This window comes from Schistocerca serialis, chromosome 5 (genome assembly GCF_023864345.2).
Source record: "Schistocerca serialis cubense isolate TAMUIC-IGC-003099 chromosome 5, iqSchSeri2.2, whole genome shotgun sequence".
Classification (NCBI taxonomy): domain Eukaryota; kingdom Metazoa; phylum Arthropoda; class Insecta; order Orthoptera; family Acrididae; genus Schistocerca; species Schistocerca serialis.
In genome coordinates, this window is record NC_064642.1 from 833158719 (window position 1) to 833172979 (window position 14261).

General features: G+C 46.7%; 1 protein-coding gene across 5 annotated transcripts in view; it reads left to right on the top strand.

The window, feature by feature from the left end:
• LOC126481546 (neurexin-1) overlaps positions 1-14261 on the top strand; it is a 2075559-nt gene that overhangs the window by 1804005 nt on the left and 257293 nt on the right. For all 5 annotated transcript variants that reach the window (XM_050105375.1, XM_050105377.1, XM_050105378.1 and 2 more), the window contains one exon: positions 13470-13843. In XM_050105375.1, coding sequence (XP_049961332.1) covers positions 13470-13843 — 374 coding nt within the window. The remainder of the gene's footprint in view (positions 1-13469; positions 13844-14261) is intronic.

Here is a 14261-nt window from a genome sequence, read left to right on the forward strand (position 1 = left end):
TTTTCTTAATAAATAAACTATATACCCTTGAATTTCCTGTTACGAGACCCTTCCTCTCCACCGCCAGACCGTGACCTTGGATTACATCACAGAAGGTACGACAGCAACATTGGTGGCAGTGCTGTGTACTGGGTCAGTTGGATTCTGGACGTCGTGGTGAACACACTGGATGGTAATACTGCCTCTAGTTGTTTAAATAAAGATTTAAAATAAAGACTTATGTCCAGCATAGGTTGAGTCCTCTTCCCACCACTTCCTAGAAAGAGGTGGCGGTCGGATGTATTAGGTTTGTGGATGTAGCCCAGTTGATCTATCTTCCCGCCATTTTCTTAAGTTAGTAGAGGAAGCTGTAGTGTGTTGCATTATTGTGATGGAATTTGAACTTCCTGTCATTTTCTGGATGAGGGGAGGGGATGGAGGTAAGGTTAGTGGAGGTAACCCAGTTTACTGATCTTCCTGCCAAAATTCAAACTTCCTGCCAAATTATGCCATCTTGAATGACGTCATCAAATGACGTCACGGCCACCATCTTGGATGACGTCATCGCCGCCATCTTGCATAACAGTACTTTGGGGTGACGCCCGCCTTGTCCCTCTACTTCCATTACTGTCGTTTTGCTTTTGTTAATGGTCATCTTATGTCCTCCTTTCAAGTCACTGTCCATTCCGTTCAACTGCTCTTCCATGTCCTTTGCTGTCTCTGACAGAATTATAATGTCGTCGGCAAACCTCAAAGTTTTTATTTCTTCCCCATTGATTGTAATTAGTACTTCAAATTTTGCTTTTGTTTCCTTTACTGCTTGCTTAATATATGGACTGAATAACATCAGGGATAGGCTACATGTCCGCAGCTCGTGGTCGTTCGGTACCGTTCTCGCTTACCGCGCCTGGGTTCCCAGGTTCGATTCACGGCGGGGTCAGGGATTTTCTCTGCCTCGTGACGACTGGGTGTTGTGTGATGTCCTTAGGTTAGTTAGGTTCAAGTAGTTCTAAGTTCTAGGGGACTGATGACCATAGATGTTGAGTCCCATAGTGCTCAGAGCCATTTGAACCATTTGATAGGCTACAATCCTGACTCACTCCCTTCCCAACCACTGCTTCCCTCTCATGCCCCTCGACTCTTATAACTGCCATCTGGTTTCTGTACAAATTGCAAGTAGCCTTTCGCTCCCTGCATTTGACCCCTGCCACCTTCAGAATTTGAAAGAAAGTATTCTAGTCAGCATTGTCAGAAGCTTTCTCTAAGTCCACAAATTCTAGAAACATAAGTTTGCCGTTATTTAATCTTTCTTCTATGATAAGTCCTAGGGTCAGTATTGCTTCACGTGTCCCAACACTTCTACGAAATCCAAACTGATCTACCCCAAAGTCGGCTTCCACCAGTTTTTAAATCTGTCTGTATTTTGCAGCCGTAGCTTATTAAACTGGTAGTCCAGTAATTTTCACCCCTGTCAACACTTGCTCTGTTTAGGATTGGAATTACTATCTTCTTCTTGAGGTCTCAGGGTATTTCGCCTTGCTCACCAGATGGTAGAGCCCTCTTGCACTTCCTGTCGATCTACTTTTTGAGACGTTTTTACTCCTTTCGTCTACTTCATTTACTGCATTTTTATATATTCTCCTTTGCTCAGTTAAATTAAATATCTCTTATGTTACCCAACGATTTCTACTAGCCACCCTCTTTTTACCAACTTGTTTCTCTCCTGTGTTCACTATGTCATCTCTCAAAGTTACTCACTGTTCTTCTACTGTATTTCTTTCCCATGTTCTTGTCAATGGTTCCCTAATGTTCTCTCTTAAGCCTTCTTTAACCTCAGGTTCTTTCAGTTTATCCAGGTTCCATCTCCTTAAATTCCTATTCTTTCGCACTTTCTTCCATTTTAATCTACGTTCATAACGAATAAATTGTTGTCAGAGTCCAGATCTGCCCCTTGAAATGTCTTACAATTTAAAACCTGGTTCCTAAATGTCTTTCTTATATTATTTATCTAATACCTTCACAGTGTCTCCAGGCTTGTTCCACGTATACAACCTTCTTTCATGATTCTTAAACGAAGTATTAGCTATGATTAAGTTGTGCTCTGTGCAAAATTGCTCCAGGCGGCTTCCTCTTTCATTCCTTACCCCCACCTCATATTCACCTACTACGTTTCCTTCTCTTCCTTTCCCTACTATCGAAATCCAGTCCCCAATGACAATTAATTTTTTTGTCTGCCATAACTATCTGTATAATTTCCTTTATCGCATCATTCATTTCTACAACCTCCTCTTCACTGCGGAGCTAGTTGGCATATAAACTTGTACTACTGTGGTAGTCGTGAGCTTTTTTTGTCTATCTTGGCTACAATACTGCATTCACTATGCTGTTCGTAGTAGTTTATCCGCGCTCCTATTTTTTTATTCGTTATTACACCTATTCCTGCATTATCCTTATTTGATTTTGTATTTATAACCCTGTACTCACCTGACCAGACGTCTTGTTCTTCCTGCCACCGAACTTTACTATTTTCCACTATATCTAACCTATCCGTTTCCCTTTTCAAATTTTCTAACCTAGCAGCCCGATTAAGCGATATGACATTCCGTGCTACGAGTCGTAGAACGACAGCTTTGTTTCTCCTGATAACGATGTCCTCCTGAGTAGCACTGCCCGAACGGGGGACTATTTTACCTCCGGAATATTTTACCCAAGAGGACGCTGTCATCATTTAACCATACAGTAAAGCTGCATGCCCTTGAGAAAAATTATGGCTGTAGTTTCCCCTTGCTTTCAGCTGTTCGCAGCACCAACACAGCAAGGCCATTTTGGTTAATGTTACAAAGCCAGATCAGTCACTCATCCAGACTGTTGCCCCTGCAACTACTGAAAAGGCTGCTGCCCCTCTTCAGGAACCACACGTTTGTCTGGCCTCTCAACAGATACCCCTCCGTTGTGGTTGTACCTACGGTACGGCTGTCTGTATCGCTGAGGCACGCAAGCCTCCCCACCAGCGACAAGGTGCATGATTTATTCGGGGGATTGTTGTGGTAACCATAGTTAATTGGCTGGATTAAAAGCAGTTAAAAAAGTTTTCATGGAAACAAAGGAGGATACCCAAAGGGGTATGGGTATTAGGCATGATGAAAACCAATTGAAACAAATTGAAGAAAATGGTAGAGGTGATTGACATGGCTAAGGCTTCAGAACGAAGGATTCATCATTTACAGTTTTCAAATGAAAGTTTGATATTTACATGGAACTTGTATGGTTGTGCTTGTTTACTTAAACTGTGTTGTTGTGTCTTGTATTCGTGTTTTACTTACTGATGTCGTGGTGTGGTGGTGTGATTTTATCATTAGTGAGGGGTTCCGTCTTTAGGGCTTGGCCCGAGAGTGTTCTGGACGTGTTTTAGGCTACTGTATGCGCTGGACTGATGAATTTGAACCTAGGCATCGGATTGTGCGTAGTCTGGTCGTCAGTAGGGCATCCATGTCTGGTTGTTTTGTCAGGATGTGTCTTCCATTATTCGCGCCTAATTTCGTGAGTCGTGATGTTTTTCAGTGATTCTGCGTCCACTAAGTCGTAAAGTTCGTTGCTTGGTGTTTTTGGTGGGAGTTACGCGAAATTACTGAGCAGTCATCTTTGTGTCTGACACAGTCATACAGCCACTTCCTCCTATTGGGGCGCTGGCGTATTCTAGAACAGGTCTGATAAAGGTCTGGTATGTGTGAGGTGTTTCAACGGTAGAGCCGTGAAAGCATCGCTCTACATGTCGTACTAGTCCCTGTCGTTCCCTTGTCTTGTCTACAAGGCAGTTCAGATGCGTGTATCAGTTCGTATATTTGTCAACGAACACACCGGGGTAGCCGGCAGTGTTAGCAATCCTCAGCGACGTGTTCCATAGCGGCAGTCTCTTTTATGTGTCGCAAGACTCATTTGCGTTTTTGTCGGGTTGAGCCTGATTCTCCATTTCTGCATCCAGCCCTCCAGTCAGCCGTTCGTCCCACTGTACTACGGTCGTTCATCGAGAGATACACCAGTATGCATGGTGGTCCACGTACAGCGCAACTGTCTCCTCTGTGGTTACTGTAGGAGGGAGGGGGGGGGGGGGGGTCTACCGTGTACAGAGGGTACACCTGCGGTGACAGCAGGATGTCTGCTTGCAATACTGCAGTGGAAACATGGACTCTGCACACTGTATCTGTTAAGTACGTTTTCATCAGGCGGACCATTTGCGTATCACTCGTTTCACAACACTTCCTGCAAACGCGACTTTATTTTGACGTCACGCGCAATATCGATGACTGCAGGAACTGTTATGGTCTTTCGTTAGCGTTTGATGTGGGCCTCTTTCGCATGGGTAACAGCTCACTCACGTCCTTAGCGGCAGAAATATACCAACTGAAAGTGCCATTGGTGTGCAGGAGCACTTATGAGGTGAAGTATGAATATTATTGCTTATCGATTCACTCGCAGAATTTTAAACTACCTTCTTAGGCTCCTGCCTAATCACACTTTCAGAAATCACCATATGTTCTGTAATAAAGATCTAAATATTTATTTCATCTTTCGTTCTCTAATCAGGCAGAAATGTTAAATAACATCGATAAATCAGAGATACTGGTGTTACATTAAATGCCCAGAATACATAATCCACGGCCTTATCCATTACACTACGCTACTCATGTGACAGCTGCCTGTCACAGTATCTCTCGAAGGCTTAAATCGTTCATGTGTTATTAACTGACATTTAATGGTAAGAGTGACGTGTTCATGATACATTTTCAATGCAGCGTTACCTTGAAACGACGTACTGAAAGCTATAACACAAAAAAAGAGAAATATGGCAAAATAAATATGTCGCCTGCCGAATATTTGCAATATTGCGTGTGACGTAAAAATGACGTTACGATTGCAGGAGGCGTTGTGCGACGAATGTTAGCTGGACTATTTTTGTTGTAGTTCACTGCTGCTGCAACTTAAGGTGGACGCCATTGTGCCACGGCTTATCGACATCTGGCGTGCATTGTCCAGTGACTCCGTGGGTTGTGGGCGGAGGTCTCACTTGGGAAACCAGCCTTTGTCACTGGGAGGAAGTGTTAATGTTGTTACGTAGGTACATATGTCCTTTGTAGGTCTGTTACTATTCTGTCTGTGGTTCATCTACATCTACATACATATTCCGCAATCCACCATAGGGTGCGTGGCGGTGGGTACCTCGTACAACAACTAGCATCTTCTCTCCCTGTTCCACTCCCAAACAGAACGAGGGAAAAATGACTGCCTTTATGCCTCTGTAAGAGCCCTAATCTCTCTTATCTTATCTTTGTGGTCTTTCCGCGGAAATGTAAGTTGGCGGCAGTAAAATTTACTGCAGTCAGCCTCAGATGCTGGTTCTCTAAATTTCCTCAGTAGCGATTCACGAAAAGAGCGCCTCCTTTCCTCTAGAGACTCCCACCCGACTTCCTGAAGCATTTCCGTAACACTCGTGTGATGATCAAACCTACCATTAACAAATCTAGCAGCCCGCCTCTGAATTGCTTATATGTCCTCCCTCAAACCTGATAGGGATCCCAAACGCTTGAGCAGTACTCAAGAATAGGTCGCATTACTGTTTTATAAGCGGTCTCCTTTACAGATGAACCACATCTTCCCAAAATTCTACCAATGAACCGAAGACGACTATCCGCCTTCCCCACAACTGCCATTACATGCTTGTCCCACTTCATATCGCTCTGCATTGTTACGTCCAAATATTTAATCGACGTGACTGTGTCAAGCGCTACACTACTAATGCAGTATCCAAACATTACATGATTCTTTTTCCTATTCATCTGCATTAATTTACATTTATCTATATTTAGTTAGCTGCCATTCTTTATACCAATCACAAATCCTGTCCAAGTCATCTTGTATCCTCCTACAGTCACTCAACGACGACACCTTCCCGTACACCACAGCATCATCAGCAAACAGCCGCACATTGCTATCCACTCTATCCAAAAGATCATTTATGTAGATAGAAAAAACAGCGGATCTACCACACTTCCCTGGGACACTCCAGATGATACCCTCACCTCCGATGAACACTCACCATCGAGGACAACGTACTGGGTTCTATTACTTAAGAAGTTTTCGAGCCACTCACATACTTGGGAACCAGTCTCACATGCTCGTACCTTAGTTAGGAGTCTGCATTGGGGCACCGCGTCAAACGCTTTCCGGAAGTCAAGGAATATGGCATCCGTCTGATACCCTTCATCCATGGTTCGCAAGACATTTTGTGAAAAAAGGGCGAGTTGTGTTTCGCAGGAGCGATGCTTTCTAAAGCCTTACTGATGCATGGACAGCAACATCTCTGTCTCAAGGAAATTCATTATATTCGAACTGAGAATATGTTCGAGAATCCTGCAACAGACTGATGTTAAGGATATTCGTCTGTAATTTTGAGGATCCGTCCTTCTACCCTTCTTATATACAGGCGTCACCTGCGCTTTTTTCCAGTCGCTCAGGACTTTACGTTGTGCAAGAGATTCGCGATAAATGCAAGCTAAGTAAGGAACACATGCAGTAGAGTACTCTCTGTAAAACCGAACTGGAATCCCACCAGGACCTGGCGATTTATTTATTTTCAACCCATTCAGCTGCTTCATAACCCCAGGGACGTCTATCACTATGTCCTCCATACGGGAATCTGTATGAGACTCACACGGCGGTATGTTTGTACAAGCCTCCTGCATGAAAGATTTCTCAAATGCTAAATTTAAAATTTCAGCTTTCGTTTTGCTGTCTTCCGTTGCCAGGCCACACTGATCAGTGAGTGACTGGATGGAAGCCTTCGACCCGCTTACCGATTTTACGTAAGACCTGAATTTCCTTGGGTTTTCAGCAAAATATTTTGCTAAGGTATGACGGTGGTTGTGGTTGAATGCTTCGCGCATCGCTCTTTTTACAGCAGCACGAATCTCTACTAACTTTTACCTGTCCTCATTCTCCCGATCTTTCTTGTACCGGCCTGCCGAAGTGGCCGTGCGGTTCTAGGCGCTACAGTCTGGAGCCGAGCAACCGCTCCGGTCGCAGGTTCGAAGCCTGCCTCGGGCATGGATGTGTGTGATGTCCTTAGGTTCGTTAGGTTTAATTAGTTCTAAGTTCTATGCGACTGATGACCTCAGAAGTTAAGTCGCATAGTGCTCAGAGCCATTTCAACCATTTTTTTCTTGTCCCGCGAGTGCAACTGCCTTTGCTTCCTCAGCATTCTCCGAATTGCGCTGTTAAACCACGGTGGGTCTTTTCCTTTTGTAACCCACTTTTTCGGCACATACTTGTCCAATGTGTGATTTACAATGTGTTTAAATATTGCCCATAATTCTTCTACGTCCATCGTACCGGAAGTAAATGAAGTCGATTCATTTACTAAGTGGGATGCTAACAACTGCTTATCTGCTCTTTCTAGTAAGAATACTCTCCTAGCCTTCTTGACTGACTTTTTAACTTTCGTAACCATAGTCGTAATGACAACATCATGATGGCTGATCTCTGTCTCAACACTGACACCGTCGATGAGGTCTGGTCTGTTCATGGCTACCAGATCTAAAATATTTCCATTACGCGTTGGCTGTCGATTTAGTTGCTCAAGACAGTTTTCGGATAATGTGTTCAAAAGTAATTCAAACGACGGCTTGTCTATACCACCTGTAATGAATCCATAGACATCCCAGTCTATACTAGGTAGGTTGTTGTCGCTTCCGACTAATATACCATGATCCGGGTACTTCTGCGATACAGAGTGTAGACTCCCTTTGAATGATTCTTGAACTGTCACAGTGGAACCTGGTGGCCGGTAATAACACCCCACATTTAACTTTATTTCCCCTAGCCCTGTTAAACGTGTCCAGATAACTTTACAATCACACTCTACTTCGACCTCAGTAGACACAATAGTTTTGTCAACTGCAATGAAGACACCACCTCCTATGGTGTCTAATCTGTCTTTCCGATACACGTTCCAACCCTCGCTAAATATTTCAGAACTTCCTATCTCCGGGTTCAGCCACGTCTCAGTCTCGAGAATAATTTGCACGCTACACGCTTTTTGGAGGGTAGTACATTTGGGAACTTTATTCCGAACACTCTGAAAATTTACTGCTAATATCTTGATAGCTGATTTCCCTGCCTGCACGTCGACTGGTGAGTGTTCATCAGGACATCTCACACTACTGCCTAGCCTAAAAAAACCCCATGTGCACGCCACAAGTACTCTGCTAGCCGAGTAGCCGCTTCCTTTGTGTAGTGCACCCCTGACCTGTCTAGGGGCGTCCTACAATTCCCAACCCAATAGCGCAAGTCTATAAATCTGCAGCCAAGAGCGTCACATAGTCGACGAAGCCTCTGGTTGAGACCCTCCAGTCGGCTCCAAACCAAAGGACCCCGATCCACTCTGGAACGATGCTGCAAATAGAGAGCTCTGCTTGCACCCCGTGTGCGAGGCCAGCGGTCAGCGGTTTTCACCAAATCCGCCAGCCGCCTGTACGAACCCAAGCGACAGGCATCATTGGTGCCGACGAAAGCAACTACTTGCAGACGACCCTACCCCGTACGCTCGATAGGCGCAGGCAAGGCCGCCTCCACATCTCGGATGAGGCCCCCTGGCAGACAAACCGAGTGCACGGTGGATTTCCCTAAGGGGCTCCATCACCCGCCTAACGTTGGAGCTCCCAATAACCAGCAAGCCTTTGCCCCCGTGTGCCTGCTCGGGCCCTGGTGAAGGAGCAGCCACATGTCCACTCACAGGCAGAGCGGGCGAGGCCAGCCGGCCAGCCTCCACATTGGCCCTCCGCCTCGAGCGACGCGAACGCGTTGCAGTCTGCCACTCACCCTGAGGTGAGGGCGGCCCCAACGCGCCGGGTACACCAGAAGGTGCCTCGGCGGTTGAGTCAGCGGACGCAGCAAGCGACACCTGGGGTGTCTCAAGCGACGCGCCAGACCCTCCGCCGTCGCTGCACCTCGAAGCAGCAGCCTGAAGGCGGCTGACCGTGACCAACAGCACGGTCAGCTGCTCGCGAACCGCGGCCAGTTCCTCCTGCGCCCGCACACAGCACGCACACACCCTATCCATCCTACTGCTAATATCTAACGACTCCGCGAATTTATACACTACGGCTATCAGTAAGTAATATTACTCCTCTCAAATACGAGAAACCGCAACGATTTTATGTAATTAAATATGCAAGCGCACAAACACTCGGAATGAAATTAAGAATCAAACTACTAAACAAATATGATAGCTGAATATGCGACTCGCTACTGCACTGCTGCTGCACTGATACTTCACCAGCGGCTGCTCAAGGCTCCCCTGACTCGTATAGAAGAGAAATCGGTCTGTAACACGGCGGATCAGTTCGTGGCCTGTCGGGCTCCGGAGTCGTAATGGTTTTGCTCGTCGGGAGGGTCTCAGTGTCAAGGCAGTCGTTAAACAGTAAGGAGAGGATTGGAACAAAGGCATTGTTCGTTTTATGTCATCCTGTTGGGCTAAGAGTTTCGTCATATCAAGATGGCGTGTATTATGTAGTCATCAGTTATTGGTTCGGTAAGTGAGTGGCCACTTTCCGTCTCCGCTGTAGGTGTTGTGAACATTTGTGGCAGTTGAAGGTCTACTGTTCGCTGAAGTTGTTATCCTCCGGAATTGAGAAAACATCCTGCAAGAGCTCTTTAAAAATGTCTGCCTGTTGCTGCTTGTCCGTTGTAGGCTCGTGGTTCGCTGTTAGTGTAGTGGTGGTGGTGGTGGTCTGTTTTTGTCCTGTCAGTGATTTAAACTGTTTCCACAACTTGCCTCCGTTTGGGTAGTTGAGCCGAGAGCACGTTTTGTCCCGCTGTGTTTGCTGATGGCTCAGATGACACGTTTTACGGGCTTGTTAAGTCTTCCATGTTCGTGTTAATTCACCGTCGATGGTTCGTCTCGTCTCTCTTTCCAGTCGTCTTTTCTGTTGTATCAGGTCAGTGGCTTCGTGGGGGATTATCGGATTTCAGTTTCTATTGTTATCTGTAGTAATGCCACGTTTATCGTTCTTCTGTTGGCCGTTTGTCACTAGCTCTAAGACGTGCAAATCAGTATTGTCGGTTCCTCTGTTACTATGTCTTTGTGCCGGCTCCAGTCGGCGATCGAGTACAGTCGGATGGTCTTTCTGGCGGGTAATGGATCATGAGAGATATAGCATCAGTGGAGAAAAGGATAAGTAGGTGACCACTCGACGCTTGAGTCGGTCACAGTCACTCAGGGCCGAGCTATATAGGACACGATCGGGAGCCGAAGTCCGTCTGTGGCCTATAAATGTTGGTTAGTATATGGGCAAACGGTCTGACGGTTCAGTCGTGAGAAAGTCGAAAATGACCTGACCATTTTGGTTCTCCCGCCAATCTCCAAGTCTGGGTTGTCGAGCGTCCCAGTCTGCTAGGAGTATTAACCTGTCTCTGGACATTAGATACCGCATTTCTTGGACAGGGAGAGGTTTGCCTGGTGGATTGTAAAGGCACGCTACAGTTATCGCACGCGCATTATGGCTCTTTAGTTTTACCGTGACCAATTCAGAGTAATGTTGATGTGGTCTCGTCGAATTACTTGCCACCCAGGTTGACCACGGTGCGAGAGTCCCCACTCTTCTGCTCCTGGTTGTTGATGTAATCGGACTTAGCTAGTTGACAGCTCGTTGGTTTCATCCTGGAGTACTCTGATAGTGACGACGAGGCAACAACAGCCTGGTCCCAGTCTTCACTGGTTAAGGAAGTTGCTATAGAAAGCTGTAGAAGCAATTACTCCCTGGACGTCACATCCAGTCGGCGGCGCACGCCGTGCACTCTCTCCCGTACCAGACAGAGACTCGCTCGGTGTTTGATTTTATTTGCTGCCCTGGAACTGACCTGATGCTTGATCCTGGAGAACCATCGTACTACGTCGCCCTCAGATCATCTCAGGAAGAAACTGAGAATATCCTTTCTTCCAGGAGCGCTACCCCCCGTCGGAGGTTCGAGTCCTCCCTCGGGCATGGGTGTGTGTGTTGTCCATAGCGTAAGTTAGTTTAAGTTGGATTAAGTAGTGTGTAAGCTTAGAGACCGATGACCTCAGCAGTTTGGTCACATAAGACCTTACCACAAATTTGCAATTTCTAGGAGCACTAATCTTGCAAGTTACACGGGTGAGCTTCTGTGAAGTTTTGAAGGTAGGACGCGAGGTAAACCTGTGACGATGGGCGGTGTGTCATGCTTGGGTAGCTCAACTGGAGTTCGAGTCTCGGTCCGACAGACAGCTCTAATCTGCCAGGAAGTTTCGTGTCACTCCGCTGCAGAGTGAAAATTTCGTTCTCAGAGGAGTCAGCATTTTACCTTTCCTTTGGCGAAGCTTATCCAGCTTATTGACATTAGGGTGCATCTGCTCCCCGTAGAGTCTCCTCATGTAATTCCTTTGGATTTCCATACGATATGTTCACATACTGAATAACTGGATCTCCTGCCGGTCATTCTCGCATGGTATTTGGACGTCGCGACTCTCAGGGAGCACCTGAAGAAGACGGAGAGTCGCACCGTCGAAATATCGTGCGAGAACGACGCGAACAACCGGCAGAAGACCCGATTAAAAAAAATGGTTCAAATGGCTCTGACCACTATGGGACTTAACTGCTGAGGTCATCAGTCCCCTAGAACGTAGACCTACTTAAACCTAACTATTCTAAGGACATCACACACATCCATACCCGAGGCAGGAATCGAACCTGCCATCATAGCGGTCGCGCGGTTCCGGACTGTAGCGCCACCAAGGCCGGCGGGACCTGATTATTCAGCATGTCAACATATCGCCGGGAAACCCTGAAGTATTATTGCATAATGAAAAGGTTTTCTATTTCCTCTGTCTGAAGCATCTGAGTGCACAGATAAGTAAAAGGCTTTATGAAGCTCGCTTATGACTACATCTCGACTGTATGGGCCAAGAATATTTTCCAAGAGAACCGTTGCCTTAGTTTTTCTACACGAAATTTTACACGCAGTATTACTTTCTGGAAATAAGGACTGTTGCAATTTCATTTGGCGATCCAATGAGTTGTAGGTGAGGCCATGTTTTACACTATGATAAACAGATGCAATTTCATCACGTATCGCAGAATCTTCTCCAGACGTAGTTTCTGACAAAGAAACGTGTAACTGTTTTATTTTTACGATAATGATATTGGCTCTGAATGTATTGTTGTGCCGACCGCAGTGGCCTAGCGGTTCTAGGCGCTTCAGTCCGGAACCGCGCGACTGCTACGGTCGCAGGTTCGAATCCTGCCTCGGGCATGGATGTGTGTGATGTCCTTAGGTTGGTTAGGTTTTAGTAGTTCTAAGTTCTAGGGGACTGATGACCGCAGATGTTAAGTCCCATAGTGCTCAGAGCCTTCGAACCATTTTTTTTTTTTTTTTGTATTGTTGTGTGTTCTGATGATCCAATACAGTTTCTCTTCCTTCAATTTTTTTCCAAAAGGTGGCGAGGAAAATCACACACTTTGCTATGACGTGGTATCCTTTCATGAACCGTGTGAAAAAATCTTTTTTTTCTAGCCAGTCTTCGTTGATCATTTAACTTTCTTCTTCGGGCAGACGAACTTCAATCACTGTCTTCATTATTAGAGGAAGGGCGAAGCCTCGGGCACGGATGTGTGTGATGTCCTTAGGTTAGTTAGGTTTAAGTAGTTCTAAGTTCCAGGGGACTGATGACCTCATATGTCAAGTCCCATAGCGCTCAGAGACATTTCAACCATTTTGAAGGGCGAAAATTATTTTCTCAACACCGATCCTTTGTGAAACGCTGGCAACATAACTATCGAATAACGCCTAACAACAAACGAATGTGTATTTTGAATAATGTGTTGTGACTGGAAGAGGAAATTCACACATCATTCTTTCTCGTCTTTCGAATGATTCGAAAATTCGGCACATGGCGGGACGAAAGTATTTTCCTGGATCTCGGACAGTAAATTCCGGGACAATTGCTTGAAATGTATTCATCAGACACAACGCCTGAGGTTCAGGCAGGATTTCCCCAGTACATACAAAGCTGGAGTGCTATTGCAGTGTCGGAGAGCCTCGGCGGTAGTGACGATACGAGAAGGGGAAATTAGCTGAAGGTCGGAATTGAAGTTTGTGTCAGAAAGGGCACTGGACTCGGGTTAGTGCGGGCAGCTGCGGTAGCCACAACACTGCAGTCGTGTAACGGCTTGCACATCTGCCCGTAAGCAGGAGACTAGGCCACAAGTCCCGGTTGTGGCTAAAATTTTAATTCATTTCTTGAGCTCCTGTCATTATCGAAGATATAGTTAAGAATCATTTGCTCGAGGAAAATTTAGTTCCGTCAGATCAATATTCAAAAGTGCATAAATATTAAAGGTGAGAATTTTGAGAAAAACTGTATGTTTTTTTTTCGTCGTTTTTGTAATAACTCGCATGGGACACTCCGGTGTTGGCAGCGGAGGCGGCGCCGGGGCGCGGAGCGGTGCTAGAGGTGCGCGCCGTGCATGTGGGGGCGGTGGCGGCGGCCAGCCCCCTGGCGGCGGCCGAGGAGGCGGCGGCCGGGGGCGGCGGCGGGGGCGGCGGCCCGGCGGGCTTCGTGGGCGCCATGCAGCAGCTGTCGGTGAACGGCCGGCCCTACTTCGAGGTGGCGCGGGCGGCGGGCGGCGCCGTCGCCGCCCCCGGCTCGCACAGCCCCCGCATACGCGTGACCGCCGCCTTCGGCAAGCGCGACCCGCAGCTCGTGCACAACCCCGTCACCTTCCGCTCCAAGCACACCTTCGTCGGCCTGCCCGTGCTCAAGGCCTACTCCGCCACCAACATCTACTTCCAGGTAAGTGTCGCACCCACCTTTTTTTTTTCTTTGTTGTTATTTTAAGCACATTATAAAAAGGTGGGCTGTCAGCAGCATAGTACGCTGCTTTTCAGCCGCTAGTGGTACAATGAAGGTGACAGAAAGATGGTACAGATAAGACAATAAAAATGGCGGGCAAAAACTGTAGACACGAAAAACAATAAACATGAAGCCGTTCACGCTGTACGAGAAAAATCACTAAAACCCGATGACACGGCGCAAAAAACACGGACGACTGCGACGGCACAGATGAACAGTGGTGGCGTGATGGCGAAAGAACACTAAACACAAACACGAAGGCACACACACGAGACACTGATGGCGATGATTTCCGGCGCGCGAATGTCCACTGAGCGTGTACGAGTCCGGGGACCTGCCAAAAGAGGAGGAGGGGGGA